Here is a 13,187-nt window from a genome sequence, read left to right as displayed (position 1 = left end):
AAAATGTCATTGTAGGGTTGCCAGTGACGACTTCCTGGTGGTCCACACACGGGACGACTTCGCCGCCCTGCACGGCACGACGCCCTACACTCACAGCAGCCCCGGCACGCCCATTAACATGCCGTGGCTCGGAGGCATGCAGACCGGCCGCGGTGCATCCGTGGTGAGTTGTGTTGCTGTATTTCTATGTGCTCTGCTATTTTACTTTAATGTCTGCTCTGCCCGGTCGAGGCCAGTGAGAGTGCTTTGGCTTTGGCTCGTTTCCTGCCCCTCATTTGAAACTTTGCCCGACAAACAGATCTTTGCAACAATTTTGCACCTTTAACCCCCCTAACCCCCTCTCCATTTAAATGTATATGTGTGTATATATTTATACATATGTGTATGTGTGTGTGTGTGTATACATATATATAATTATATATATACATATATATATGTATACACACGCCAGTACGTTGATGACAATGACAATGCCTTGAACTGTTAAATGTTTCAGGCCTTTTTGTTGGCCTGCAATAAAGTGATTGCGCGCTCTGTTTATAGAACAAACGGTGATGTGTCGCGTTAACGAGAGCCGCAGTATCAAAGAAGCCAAAAAAGCGGCAGAGTGGTCTCTGTGTCTGCCACAGACTGCACAGCGACAGTTGCCGTGGCGTCTGCGTTCCCCTCCCTGCCTTTCTAGAATTAATTCATGTTGTCTGTTGCAGTGGATCTGTCCTTCTTTGTAGTCAAAGCAACAAAAAAAAATAAAAAAAATCCTCAAAGCAGTTTAAATTATTTTAATTAATAATTCATCCGTCTGACTCAGTTTGCCAAAAGCATCGTGGCGGCTAACACGAGCTCGCCTCATTGACTTACAAAGGAGTACAGATGTTGCTGACTCCTGCACGGGAGGCATCAGGCGCAAACCTTCCTTTCCTCTATTCATTTAAAATTGTAAATTCACTTTCCCTGTTTTGCTTGTTTTTTTGTGCAAGCCTCACACTAGTTGACATTTCAGACCATTTCCAGTGTTATGGTCAAAGATTGAGGTGGGGAGAAAATGGAGCAGGTTGTGTGGATCTTCTGTGATCTGAGTCATTTGATGAAGGCTCTTAGTCCTGCCGTTTGCTATGCCAGGAAGAAAATGATGTGCACTCACCAGCGCTAAACTGGAAGCTGCAACATAAAGGAACACGCTGGAACATTATTTTTCCTCTGGGTCTGAGAGCTGATTGCATGCTATTGGAGTGGTGATCATTGTTTCTGCCTCTGAGTGGAGCCGAGGTTGATTTCCTGACTGCGAAATTTACATTTGAAATGTATTTTTGGTTGTGTTATTAACTTGTATATGTAAATTTCCAACAGCAGTTGCCTCATGGTCCAAATGAATATTTCTAATCAAAAGGGATCTAGTAGATTCTGCAACTCTTCATTGGTGGCTAAATATAATTAATGAAAGGAAAAGTCAAGTGTACAAAGGGCCATTCATGTAGTCAGTAGGCACAAAGGATGAATGGGCAGAATGATATGACTGTTGTTGTACATGTTTTAATTTGAATGAGTTTTCAGCCACATCTGTCAACGCGACTCAGCGTTCTCATCATGGCAGTTGATGTGCAGGCTGGGCAGTCAGAGCCACTCCTCAGTCTAATCAACTATCAACAATTAACTCCCAATCAGTCACCAGTGTGTCTATGATTTCAGTTGGGGAAAAAATGTATATTTCTATGATATTAAGAGCTCAAAAAGGAAGCAGTGTGTATTAACTTCCTCCACCATCTACCACTCAGCTTCATTATTTACATGCTGTTCATTATGTTGGTTTTTTTTAAATGCCATGATCTTATGTAAATGTCACACTGTGTGTTTGCATAGAAACGGTCTGACATGATGAGCTCCACATTTTTGCCCCTGAGGTGCATGATATTAAAGGGATACTTCCCTCAAAATTGCAATTTCGAGCCTCTGGTGCCATTTTGTTTTCAGCACAACCACTCTGGAGTTCACAGAGGGAAGGAATTCCACCCAGTGCTCGTACTGTTCGAGCACCATGTTGGTTGTGTTTAGCCTAAATATCGTCTGTAGCCTCCCAGACACGCGCTGTTTACATGTTGGCTGTGGTGAGTTTACATGTTACTGTGTCGATAGAGTCACGTGGACACAGCCCCTGGCTGAGAGGCTGCAGTGGCCATTCTGCCTGCAAACATGGTTTTAACATCACTGTTTAAAGGACTTATGACATTTTTACTTAATGGCCACCAAAGGCTGCGTTTAATTGGCATCTGGTGGAATTCTTTCCCTTGCTAAATTTCAATTTCTGGTGAACCATCACTTTAAACAACTTTGCTCTGCTTATTTATGATAAACGGAACCACTGAGTTGCCTTTGATACTGTTTCCTACCAATTTTGTCCCGGTTTCAGAATGCTCATCCCACTTTAAATTCTTGCAGATGATCAAGAGGAATATCAACAACGTGAGAAGAATGACTTCCCATCCTACTCTGCCTTATTGTGAGTCCGACTCTTGCCTCTTCGTAGATGAAATGTCCCACTAAGTGCTGCGAAAAATAAGGTGTTTGTGTCCACTTCATATTTTTCCTTAATGCTTACAGAATAATGGAGAGGGCAGAACGTCAGAATTTAGAAAAGAAGGAAAGCCCCTACTTACTTACTTACTTACCCTGACTTTTCCCCTGCCAGACCTTACGGGAGCTCAAGATGGCAGCGTCAGGATGTTCGAGTGGGGCCACTCCCAGCAGATCATCTGCTTCAGGAGCCCAGGAAACTCCAGAGTCACCAGGATACGATTCAACCACCAGGGAAACAAGGTCACTACATCAGCTGCACATTTCTAGAGTTGACCAAGCAAGTGTGTGTGTGTGTGAACTTCATCTTCCTCATTAATGCTGCTTGAATCAGCTGTAACACCACAGTAAAAGGCAGTGGAACATAGCTGAATAGCTCTATATCACTTCCAAAAAAAAATTGACGAACCATCAAATGGTAATAAATTAACCATCACAAACCATCACCTCGTCATTGGGGAACAGAGTGCAGACTGCAGTCATGTGGTGCAGGATGACGCGATGAGTTGTTAACGCTGAACTCGGATACCCTTTTTCCACTGTGTGTTACTGCTTTGTTTCCCATCACGATCACTCGCCTCAAAAAAAACAAAGCATGGATTTGCTGGAGGTGGTAGTCAGTTCACCACTGGTGCACAACGCAACACGTCTCAGTCAGCCGGCTGTTCTCGCCTGTGAAATGATAACAGAAGGAGGCCGCCGTATTTCTCTCTGTAAAATGAGTCACTCATTTGCAGAGAAGGACCTCTCAATTAAGAAAGTATTAAAATAATTATTGTGCAGCGTGTCCTTTGTTGCAAAACCAGTGACTGTGCACGTTTGATTTTTTTATGTGTTTGTTTTTATTAAATCCCGACTGTGACCTGAGCCTGGATCGTCAATGTAGATCTAGATAAAATTCACATTGGCTCGTTAACCGACCACGATGGCAGCAGACTGGCTGTGCACAGTCACGGATGCGGCACTCCGCCATGGTCGCTGGCAAAGGGAGACAAGCTGGATGTGTTAACTCCACTTACCTCTTCACTCGCTGCAGCGTGGAGCGCTTCTGACAGGTTGCCTCCATCATGAAGATGTCAGACTACTTTAAACCCTGCGGCGCGTCTGCCTCTTAAAATCTGCTGCATTTTCACACTGTTCTCTTCCCCCCACACCCCCGCCACGAAAAACTTTACCACCCAGTCACAAACCGCAGTTTGGACTCAGTGCGATTTTCTTTTCTCCATCTCCAACTGAGCGATTCAAACGTTGTGAACTCAGACACTTGCCTCCAGCTAATCGCTTCCTCAGATGGTTCTCCTCTGCCGTGGCCCCGCTGCTCTGGCCTCAAACTGTTCAATGTGCTTTAAAAAGAAAGAGGCAGAACTTCTTGGGAGCTGAATTTGAGTTGTTTCATCGGTGCATACTGGTTATTTATGAAGGATTTCAATACGCAAAGAGGGAGACGGCATGGAACGATCGGTCTAATACAGTGGTGGGCACAATGGGTTCTAAAATATGACAGAGGGGCTGGAGCAGGAGCAGATGGATGAAGTGTTTTGGTGAGCCACCTCAGAGGAGAAAAAAAATATATCATGTGTTTTAATTATCAGTTGAAAATGAAGAAAGGCGTTGGAACAAAATCAGTGTCTTTGAAGCCCAACGATATTCAGGTCTTTATTGAGATGACCCTTAAAACACTGAAAAATTGATGAAATACAGCTATGACTCACTTACTAGTAATGTAATTTCTTCAAATTTGGCGGGCCGTATTGAAAAGCTCAACGGGCCGCATATGGCCCCCCCGGGCCGTAGCTTGCCCACGCCTGGTCTAACACCCCGCTGTCTGGCTGGTTTTGTGCAGTTTGGTATCGTGGATGCTGACGGAGGCTTGAGTCTTTGGCAGACCAACACCAGCGGGAGCACTCCCAAACCCTACCTGGTGAGGGCGTCGCACTTTTATCTCTCGGCTCCATCACCGTCACTGATGCTGACCCTTGTGTTTTTGTTTGCTTGCGCGCTTGTTTTTTTTGCTGGCAGACGTTGCAGTGCCACAACAAGACGGCTCACGACTTTGTCTTTGTTGCCTCGTCCTCCCTCATCGCTACCGCGGGGCTCTCAACTGACAACAGGTAATGGGCTGGCACTCAAAAAGGAGACAAACGCCTCCAAATGAGCGTCTGCCAAAATGCTTTTTCGTTTCAGACCGTTTTTTTTTTTTTTTGCTTTTGTCGCAGAGAGAAAAAAAAAGGATGTCAATTTGGTTGTTTCTGACTTTTGCAGGAACGTTTGTCTGTGGGACACTCTGGTGACTCCTGCAAACTGCCTCGTTCATGGTGAGAAGCCAGATATGTTTTCATTCTTTGCAAACGTGTGTTTTGAATATCTTTGTGTGTGTGGTAGCTGTTTTACAGAAGAGCAGAATTATCTTTTTCTAGTATTGTTAGGGCTTTCTTTCCTCTAGTGTTTTGCTGGTAATTGGTTCAACCGAATAACTTGAACTACTTTAATACTTAAGTCATTTTGGACCTGTTGTGCTGGTTTTCTGTCTTGCTGTTCTCGCCCTCTTTGTGCAATAGTCTTTTGGAAAAAGGGTGATAGAAGAAAAATTCTAACCTTTATTCACAAATAGGTTATTTGCTCGAGGCCGTTTTTGACCTTTGCAAAAAACGGTAGATGCAAAGATTTTGAAGTGGAACCACGCGCCAATTAACTTGTTTACACTGTCTGCCTGGTTTCACAACATGAATGTGACATAGGATCATTAAATTACCTGACCAAACTACTCTTTGACAGCATCCGAGACCAAAATAACCCCCAACTCTAATTCCAAGATCAATTTTCTGAGCCGTGTATTGCCAACGTGCTACCCAGCGACATGGAAACCAGACTGTATTCTCACACCTGCCCTCCTGCTCTGTTTCTGCTCGCTTTTATCCATCATAAGAAGTTCTGCACAATTCATTCCTTTTTATGAATTCTCCATCTCCTCCTCTCCGCCCTCCAATCAGCCTTCTGCTGCCACGACTCCGGTGCCACCGTGCTCGCCATGGCCCCGAGGAACCAGCTGCTCATCACGGGCGGGAGGAAGGGTTGGATCAGCATCCTGGAGCTGCCGCACAAGCTCCAGCGCCAGAGCTTCCAGGCCCACGACTCTCCGGTCAAAGCTCTGGCCGTGGACCCGACCGAGGACTGCTTCGTCAGCGGCTCATCGGAGGGAAACATCAAGGTGATTATGAGCCACTCGCCTGTCTGTCTGTCTGTCTGTCTGTTTGATGGTGTGTCGTCTTTAATGCCTGCCTCTAAAGTTTGCCCAAGAGATAACAAACCCGGCCGGCTATTAGACAATATAGCGAAATTAGACATGGTGCATTTCCTCTGATGGTCTGGTGGCTTTTTTTCTGGAAGCTAATTCAGAGTTATGGCGCTTTCACATCCATTTAGTCTGGACAAAAGACAAAATAATGAATAAAAAAAAAAGGGTTGAATTTTTCAGCCATTTCAGTTCCTTTTCACACCACACTGTTTGCTGTGGTCCGAAGTAGGTGGGAAAACAAAGCAAAATGCAGCAACGCTCACTGGCCGGACGTAACTATCTTTGAACATGTGCAGAAAAATTCCAATGAACCAAACGAAGCCAGTCAACGACTCGCTGCTTTGCTCCCAGCAGCTGGGTCCCATCCAGGTCTGATTACATTCTTGTTTTCTTTTTTCTTTTTTTTTTTAAAGCGCACCTTTTTGAGAAGGTCTCGGCACACTTGTTTGATCAGCTTTTTGTTGAGTGTGATTGCTGCACCTTCACTGACGGAGCGCGGTAGGAGGCCGGACGACCTCCGCTGTGATTGAACCCAATGAAACAAGACAAGATGTGAAAGCCCGGTGCACTTGAGAACCGCCGTCTCGAGTGGCCGGCGCGGATTGTGCGAGGCGTGAAAGCGGAGCATACAAACCGAAGGTACGAGGCGGGACAGAGCGCAGCTGCACCTCGGCTTAAAAGAAAGTTTAAGGGCGATTAAAAAGTGGAGAGAAATGTTCTGCTTTCTTTCGTCCTCTTCCACTTTCTCTTCCCCCACTTCCTCTGCTAGAGCATGTAATGTTGTTTGACAGTGCGCTGTGTCAAAGGGAACCAAACCGACCAAAAAGTGCAACAATAATGACAATGTTCCCCTGCATTTGACCCAAGTCCTCCTGACTGGAATGTGCGAAAACCCCTTCAGGCAGAAACCAGCAAGTTGGGTTTTTTCAGAGAGATCCCAAGGAGGACGAAAATTGTAACTCAAAAGCTTTTTTCTTACTCAGAAATGTAAAACTAAATAGCGAGAGTAAAGAGCTTTTCATGTTATATTTTTAACAATTTCTCAACACACAACCACAACACAAGGTGCCTAACGGTGCATGTGCCCTATGGAGTCTTTAAAGAGAAATAAGCGGCGCATGAGAACACGGTGAGAGGCGGAGAGTGGACGGTAAGAAGGAGGAGGAGGAGGAGGAGGAGGAGGAGGAGGAGGAGGCGGCGGCAGGGCAGCCGATGTCTCTCCTCTCACAGCTGCTCTTCCGTCTGAACGTACCCCAATATGCTGTTGCACATCACATGGTTGTCACTCGGGCGGGGGAGTGGGGTGGGGGGGCAGATGACAGGGAGCGTCGCGGTGCGTTGCACGGCTGCTTGAAATTCAAATATCTTTCATTCTGCACCCACGCTCACCAAAAAAAAAAAAAAAAAAACTTGTGTGCTGCGTTACCTTCCTCCAGTGACGACGGTAATTATACATTGGCTGGCTGATTTCCAGTGTGTAATGAGGGACTTAGATGTGAAACGTCAGCAAATGTACGGTTGACCTGACTCCGTTCAGTCCTTCCGTATATAACCATCCCAGACTGGATCACGTAATGCAAGTGGCGCAGAACTTGGCTCAGTGTCTCGTGCTGACGTCGCACATTTTTTTCAAAACATCCCTTTTCGTGAGCGCGGCTGAGCACCATGATTGAAGTGCGCCGCTATTGGCTGCGGCAGCTTAAAGAAACTTGGTTGGCAGAGATTTTAGCTTTTGGATGTGCATGATGGAAAAATACACCACTTCAATTCAAAATACACGAATGGTTGTATGCGTATGTGTATGCACTGGGAGACGTGGAATATTTCTGGAGTCTTTTTGAGTGTTCTTCTTAGATATCCATCTGCTACATGGGCCATTGTGGTTTGTTGATGGGCAACATTAGCAACGCTCCGCCTCCGACACATAGATTCCAGCCTCCGGCCCCCAGCCTGTACATTCGCTCAACTCTTGCCAGAGCCAGTAAAGAGAAAACTAGCCCAGTGAGACAGGCAGTCTCAGTGCAGACATTATATTTTTGATGGGTTTCTTTAATGTGTAAATGACATCTAGTTCTGATAAAACTACATCTAAAGCATCATCCACACGAGGCTCTGCAGCAGCAGCAGCAGCAGCAGCAGCAGCAGCAGCAGCAGCAACAGCAGCAGCAGCCAGGGTGTACAACTTATATTGGCTTCCTCCCCTGGCTGTGTGTTTTATTTTCCCTGCCCCTTTAGAAGAAGAATAGTGTCAAACCTTTGTCTGTGGAGGGAAACGGTAAAGGCCAGTGCACGAGGAAACCATGCAAAGCAACAAAAATAAAATTATTAAACATAAAGTCCAGCCTATGTTGTAAACATTGGTCAGATGTAATTATTAAAATTGTAGTTGTGAATAATTTGTTATTTAGGTATTTATTATTGTTTGTTTCAGTAACTGTCATCTTATTATACATTTTTTTCCAGTAATGGAACTGATTACAAGTATCTTTATTTTGTGATTCAATTATACAATGACGTTACATGTAACTCGTTACTTCCCAACTCCGGTAGTTCTTAGTAACATCCTGTTGGAGCTGCATCTGCCTTGCAAAATAGAATCTACCCATAATCATTGCATCACATATAACAGAATGTTATTACAGGTATTTGCCTTTTTTTTTTTTCTTTTCTTTTTTTTGTTAAACTAATCCTAAATTTGCTGGATCTTGTGAAAGCAGTTTTAAAGTGTGACTTTAGTCGTGACTGCAGATGCCAAATGGCGACCGTAACCGTTCCCATCGTCTGCCTTCCGACTCCGCAGGTCTGGAGCGTGGCCACGCAGTGTCCGCTCTACACCTTCCCCAACGAGCACGCTCGCCAGTCGCTCTTCAGGAACCTGGGCACCGGCGTCATGCAGATCGAAGTGGGGCCCACCGACCACATCTTCTCGTGCGGCGCCGACGGCACCATGAAGATGCGAGTCCTCCCCAACCGCTTCGGGGCCGTCACTCACAACAACAACAACCACCACCACCACCACGGCAACCTCAAGAGCGACGTCAAGTTCTTCATATAGACACGTTGGGACAGGAAGAGGGGGTGATTTTCTTTCTTTCTTTCTTTCATTTTTGTGCACCCTCTGCTCGGCCTTGCGTTGGACAGGAAGCCGACAGATCTTGGCGTCTGAAGCCGACCAGACGCCGCGGTCTCAACGCGAGGGAGTCTGAGGAGTTCACTGGGTCAAAGCACATTGAGTCGGAATGAACTGCAAAAAATGAGTCAAAACCCCCCCCGGAGAGATTCGCCAAAAACAAAACTCCTGCCGAGCGACACACCGAGGGAGCACTTTTTGGCTGCTTTGTTTTGCACAGGAAGTGAAGCTGTGAAGGGCATCGACGGGGAGAGAAGCCCACACCGTTGCCCTCTTCTTCGTATGGTGGCGTTTTATCTCTTGCTTCGTTTTTAGAAAGGTGATCAATCATAGTATAAGCTTCCTCCAGGCTTTGGGGTAATTAAAAACAGGAGACGCGTTCCAGTAAAGCGGCTGTAGACATAGCACACCAGATCCAGTGTCGGAGAAATGACGCATTCAAGTGCTTCGCATGAGCCTCCAGAACTGCACAGAGATTAAACCCTCTTGAAGGACCACATGATGCTATTTCACCATTTTTTGTTGTTGTTGTTGTTGTTGTTGTTATTTGTAAGTATGAGACTGGCGGTGAAATCTTTGGTTTAGAAGAGGAGGGAAAAATCAGACATATTAAGAATATATAAAGAAGGAAGAGCTTTTCATGTTCGCAAAATGGAGTGAAACCATTCATTGAGCTTTAAATCTTAACTGAAGCCAACAAGTGTTATAATTTTCCCAAAATACAACGTTGTCCATGTTTTGTTTTTTTCAATATGGACTTCATGTACACACCAGTGTGACTGTTTGCACATAAAGCTGAAGCTAAATAATAAAACTGCAGGGCTGAAGCAGTCTGAGCGTTCAGTAATAAGATGTATGCACAGTAAGACCTAGAGTTATTATCTGGCTGAGATTTAAGCAGCGCTATTAAGTGTCCTTAATTTCTGAAAGCTACTTCTGCCGTGGTACTCCAGTACTGTTGGTTCTAAATGTACTCTTGTTATTATAACTAGCTTAAATTTGCACAAAGTAGCTTGAGTTTAGCGAAAACCCCGATTGCGGGTGTGGGACACCATGAATTATACTTTACTTGGATGCATTGGTTTTCCTGTTTTAACATCAATTAGTTACCTTCAAAATCATGTAGCAGGACACTTTGCTGTTGACTACAGGGCAAGGGGGGGGGCTTGGGGATGTAAATGTTTTAACTGATATTCTGATTTGTTGTGGAAAAAGTTTTATTCCTGGTAGAGGGAACATTCACCTCATTGGCTCTCATCTCCCCTTTGGCCCTTGGTTGCAAATGCCTTTGAAAACGCTTTGTTTGCCTTTATAATTTCCTTAATTCTGTTGCTTTTTTTTTTTTTTTATCACTTTCTCTACCTGCATTGCCATTTTGTTTCCGTGTCACAATTCTGAATATCATATACTCCTTTTCGTCACCATATATATATATATATATATATATATATATATATATATACACACACACAAAATAATCTAAAAGCAGCCTTCGGTACATGCCTTTGAAAGTGTCATCTAGGTTAGTGTGTAAAATATGGGTCTTCCACATAAATAAGGAAGGGGTTTAATTGACCACTGGCCTTTTAACCTGAAGGACTATAATTCATTTATCTGACTGTCAGTGACCTGTTGCAGCGTTGCTGTGGAGCGGACAAAATGCGTATCAGTTCTGAGTCCAGAAGATGAAGTCACTTTAGCGCCGTTGTGTATATTAGAAAATGCCGAAATGCAGCTTCTCATGACCTCATCAACAATCACCTAGTTGTAGATAAACACTAGTTAATAATAAGGCAATCTATAAAGAATGTTATTCTGTAAAGGTAAAGGTATATTTATAAGATATATTCATATTTAGGGTTATGGACTGATCCAAAGTGAGTATTTAATCTGCTTTTCTGCCTTTTTTTTTTCTTCTTTTCTTTTTCCACTTGTGTGAACTCAAACAGCTTCTTTTTTTTATTATTTATTTATGTATTTTTTTTCTTTTTAGTTCTCCCATGAGTTCAAGTGGTTGAAACGCATGTTCATCTGCAGAAACTTCAAAAATAAAATGATTTTTATGAAAGCCAAACTATATGTACTCTGAGTGGAACTGTTGAATAAACTGAATTTTATCAAAGCTCCAGTTCTCTCCAACCCCCTGTTATTTTCCTTTAAAGAGTGGCTTCATGCACAGATCAGTCACGACTTTGGTTATTTGCTGCGGACTGACTCGGCTCTCGCTATCCCTCATCCTCAATCTTGCAAAATGTGAACTTAATCAAATGCTTTTAATTTTATAATGATGATATTGTGGAACATATCTGTATTATATACAGAAAATGTACTGATGAAATAAAAATAAAAAAAAAACAATGTGTAACGTGCACAGGTGTTTTTGTGTGTGTATAAAAAGTAAGAAAAAAATGAGTGAAGGGGAAGAAGAGTTGGATGTAGTTTCTGCCTGTTTGCACATCAAAGGGAAACCTTGGTGGATCAGTTGGGGTTTTTTTTTTGAAAACGTGTGTGCATTTGAGTCTTTACACTACAATTATTCTCTCTAATTTTTTTTTTTTCACATACAATCAATTCACAAATAAATCATTATCTTTAGGAGAACTCTCGAGTGTATTCACTGTCTTCGGGGAAGGGGGATCATCTTGTGCTTCAGAGCCACAGCATCAAAAGAACAGCACAAACAAGCATATGTTCCACCACATGACTACAGTACAGATATGACAGACAGACAGACAGACAGACAGACAGAAAATAAGCAGGGCGGGTGGGGGGTCGTGAATATTAAAATAAACTGCCATCTGTTGTTTGGCATCTTATAGCAGCTGGTGTGAAGGAGTGTTCATACCAGCATACATCATATTCATGAATTCCAGTGTCGGTTTCCTGTGTATTATTCCCAGTATGTAATATACCTGATGGTTTTGTGTATATTTGGTGTTTGCTGGCCTTTTAATCGGCCTCATTGCTTTCTACAATGATATGGCAAAAGGTGAACACTTCTTCGTTAGTATAGTGGACAGTATCTCCGCCTGTCACGCGCGAGACGGGGAGACAGTAGAGGTCTTTTCCCGTTACCTTTTCATTCCCATTGTCCATGAGCCAAAGTGGTCCGCATGGTACATGTAGCACACACTTACCGTCCGTACAACTGACCGATTCATGTTTTTTTTTTTTTTTTTTTTTTTAATTTATTTATTTATTATTTTATTTTATTTATTTTTTAGCATGTGTTAGCGTGTTTTTAAAGAATTATGACTTAAATCAAATACACGAACTCCACGCATAGTCTACATTGCGCAAACCAGCTACCAAGAAGCACAACTCCTGGCGCTGTTTATTTCAAACTAAAAGTGTAAGTTGAATAATGTCGTCATACGCAGATACGTACCATGTTAACTAAATAATGATGAATCCTAAACAGACGTCGATAGCTGAGCCAGCTAACAAGAAGAGTAATGTTACCGTTACCTATGCTAATCGTTTGCTTGCTAATTTCATGCTAGGGCAGCCCGCTCCTTAATCGGTGCGAGGAACTTGTGCTCACTATTGCTTTGTACATGTTTCTGACAGATTTTGAAGTGGAGCAGAGGCCTTTTAGGATGGACATGCTGGGTCTTCACGGGTAAGGAAAAATAGTATATATAATCCCAACTGCCATGTCGCCGTGTGTGGAAAGTGCGTTTAGCACCGGGTGATAAATTGTTTAAAAACGCTAGGAAGTGGCCATTTTTTTTTATTTATTTATTTTTTAACCAAGACAAATCGTAGGGAGTGACAATTGTGTATTCGAAATCGGAAAAGTTTAATTAAAAAGAACGCATTGTATACATGATCATGAGACAACAAGTACTGCATTGTTAGATTCAGAGTTCGAGTCCTCTGATTACCTTTTTAACTCCTCGTTAGTATAGTGGACAGTATCTCCGCCTGTCACGCGGAAGACCGGGGTTCGATTCCCCGACGGGGAGGTGAAAAATCTCATTTTTGCTCTCGCAAAAAAACGTCCCCGACAACAAGCATGCTGAATTCGGTATTTCTGTTGATCTGTTTATGAGGTTACCGCTGATAAAACCATGTACACAATTAGTTTTGTTTCTCTAAAAGTAATCATCATGCAATACAGCCAGTATTAAGGTGGTAGCATTTGGCTAATTGCATCGGCAGGGCGTTTAAGCAACCGGCCAACTAACATTA

At 43.4% G+C, this 13,187-nt stretch overlaps 1 protein-coding gene and 1 non-coding gene across 6 annotated transcripts in view; both read left to right on the top strand.

Moving 5' to 3' along the window:
* Positions 1–11,362, top strand: part of dmxl1 (Dmx like 1) — a 46,433-nt gene extending 35,071 nt beyond the window's left edge. For all 5 annotated transcript variants that reach the window (XM_076019474.1, XM_076019473.1, XM_076019472.1 and 2 more), the window contains 8 exons: positions 16–163; positions 2,434–2,494; positions 2,684–2,811; positions 4,412–4,489; positions 4,588–4,679; positions 4,831–4,883; positions 5,559–5,776; positions 8,664–11,362. In XM_076019474.1, the coding sequence (XP_075875589.1) occupies positions 16–163; positions 2,434–2,494; positions 2,684–2,811; positions 4,412–4,489; positions 4,588–4,679; positions 4,831–4,883; positions 5,559–5,776; positions 8,664–8,918 (1,033 nt within the window). In that variant the 3' untranslated portion in view covers positions 8,919–11,362. The remainder of the gene's footprint in view (positions 1–15; positions 164–2,433; positions 2,495–2,683; positions 2,812–4,411; positions 4,490–4,587; positions 4,680–4,830; positions 4,884–5,558; positions 5,777–8,663) is intronic.
* Positions 11,363–12,889: 1,527 nt separating this feature from the next.
* On the top strand, positions 12,890–12,961 carry trnad-guc (transfer RNA aspartic acid (anticodon GUC)). The gene has a single exon. It is a non-coding gene; the product is annotated as a tRNA-Asp (tRNA).
* Positions 12,962–13,187: the final 226 nt, after the last annotated feature.

This window comes from Nelusetta ayraudi, unplaced genomic scaffold (genome assembly GCF_046127955.1).
Source record: "Nelusetta ayraudi isolate G7.1 ecotype Tasmania unplaced genomic scaffold, CSIRO-AGI_Nayr_v1 ptg000010l, whole genome shotgun sequence".
In the NCBI taxonomy this organism is placed as follows: Eukaryota; Metazoa; Chordata; class Actinopteri; order Tetraodontiformes; family Monacanthidae; genus Nelusetta; species Nelusetta ayraudi.
This window is presented reverse-complemented; position numbering and strand designations above follow the sequence as displayed.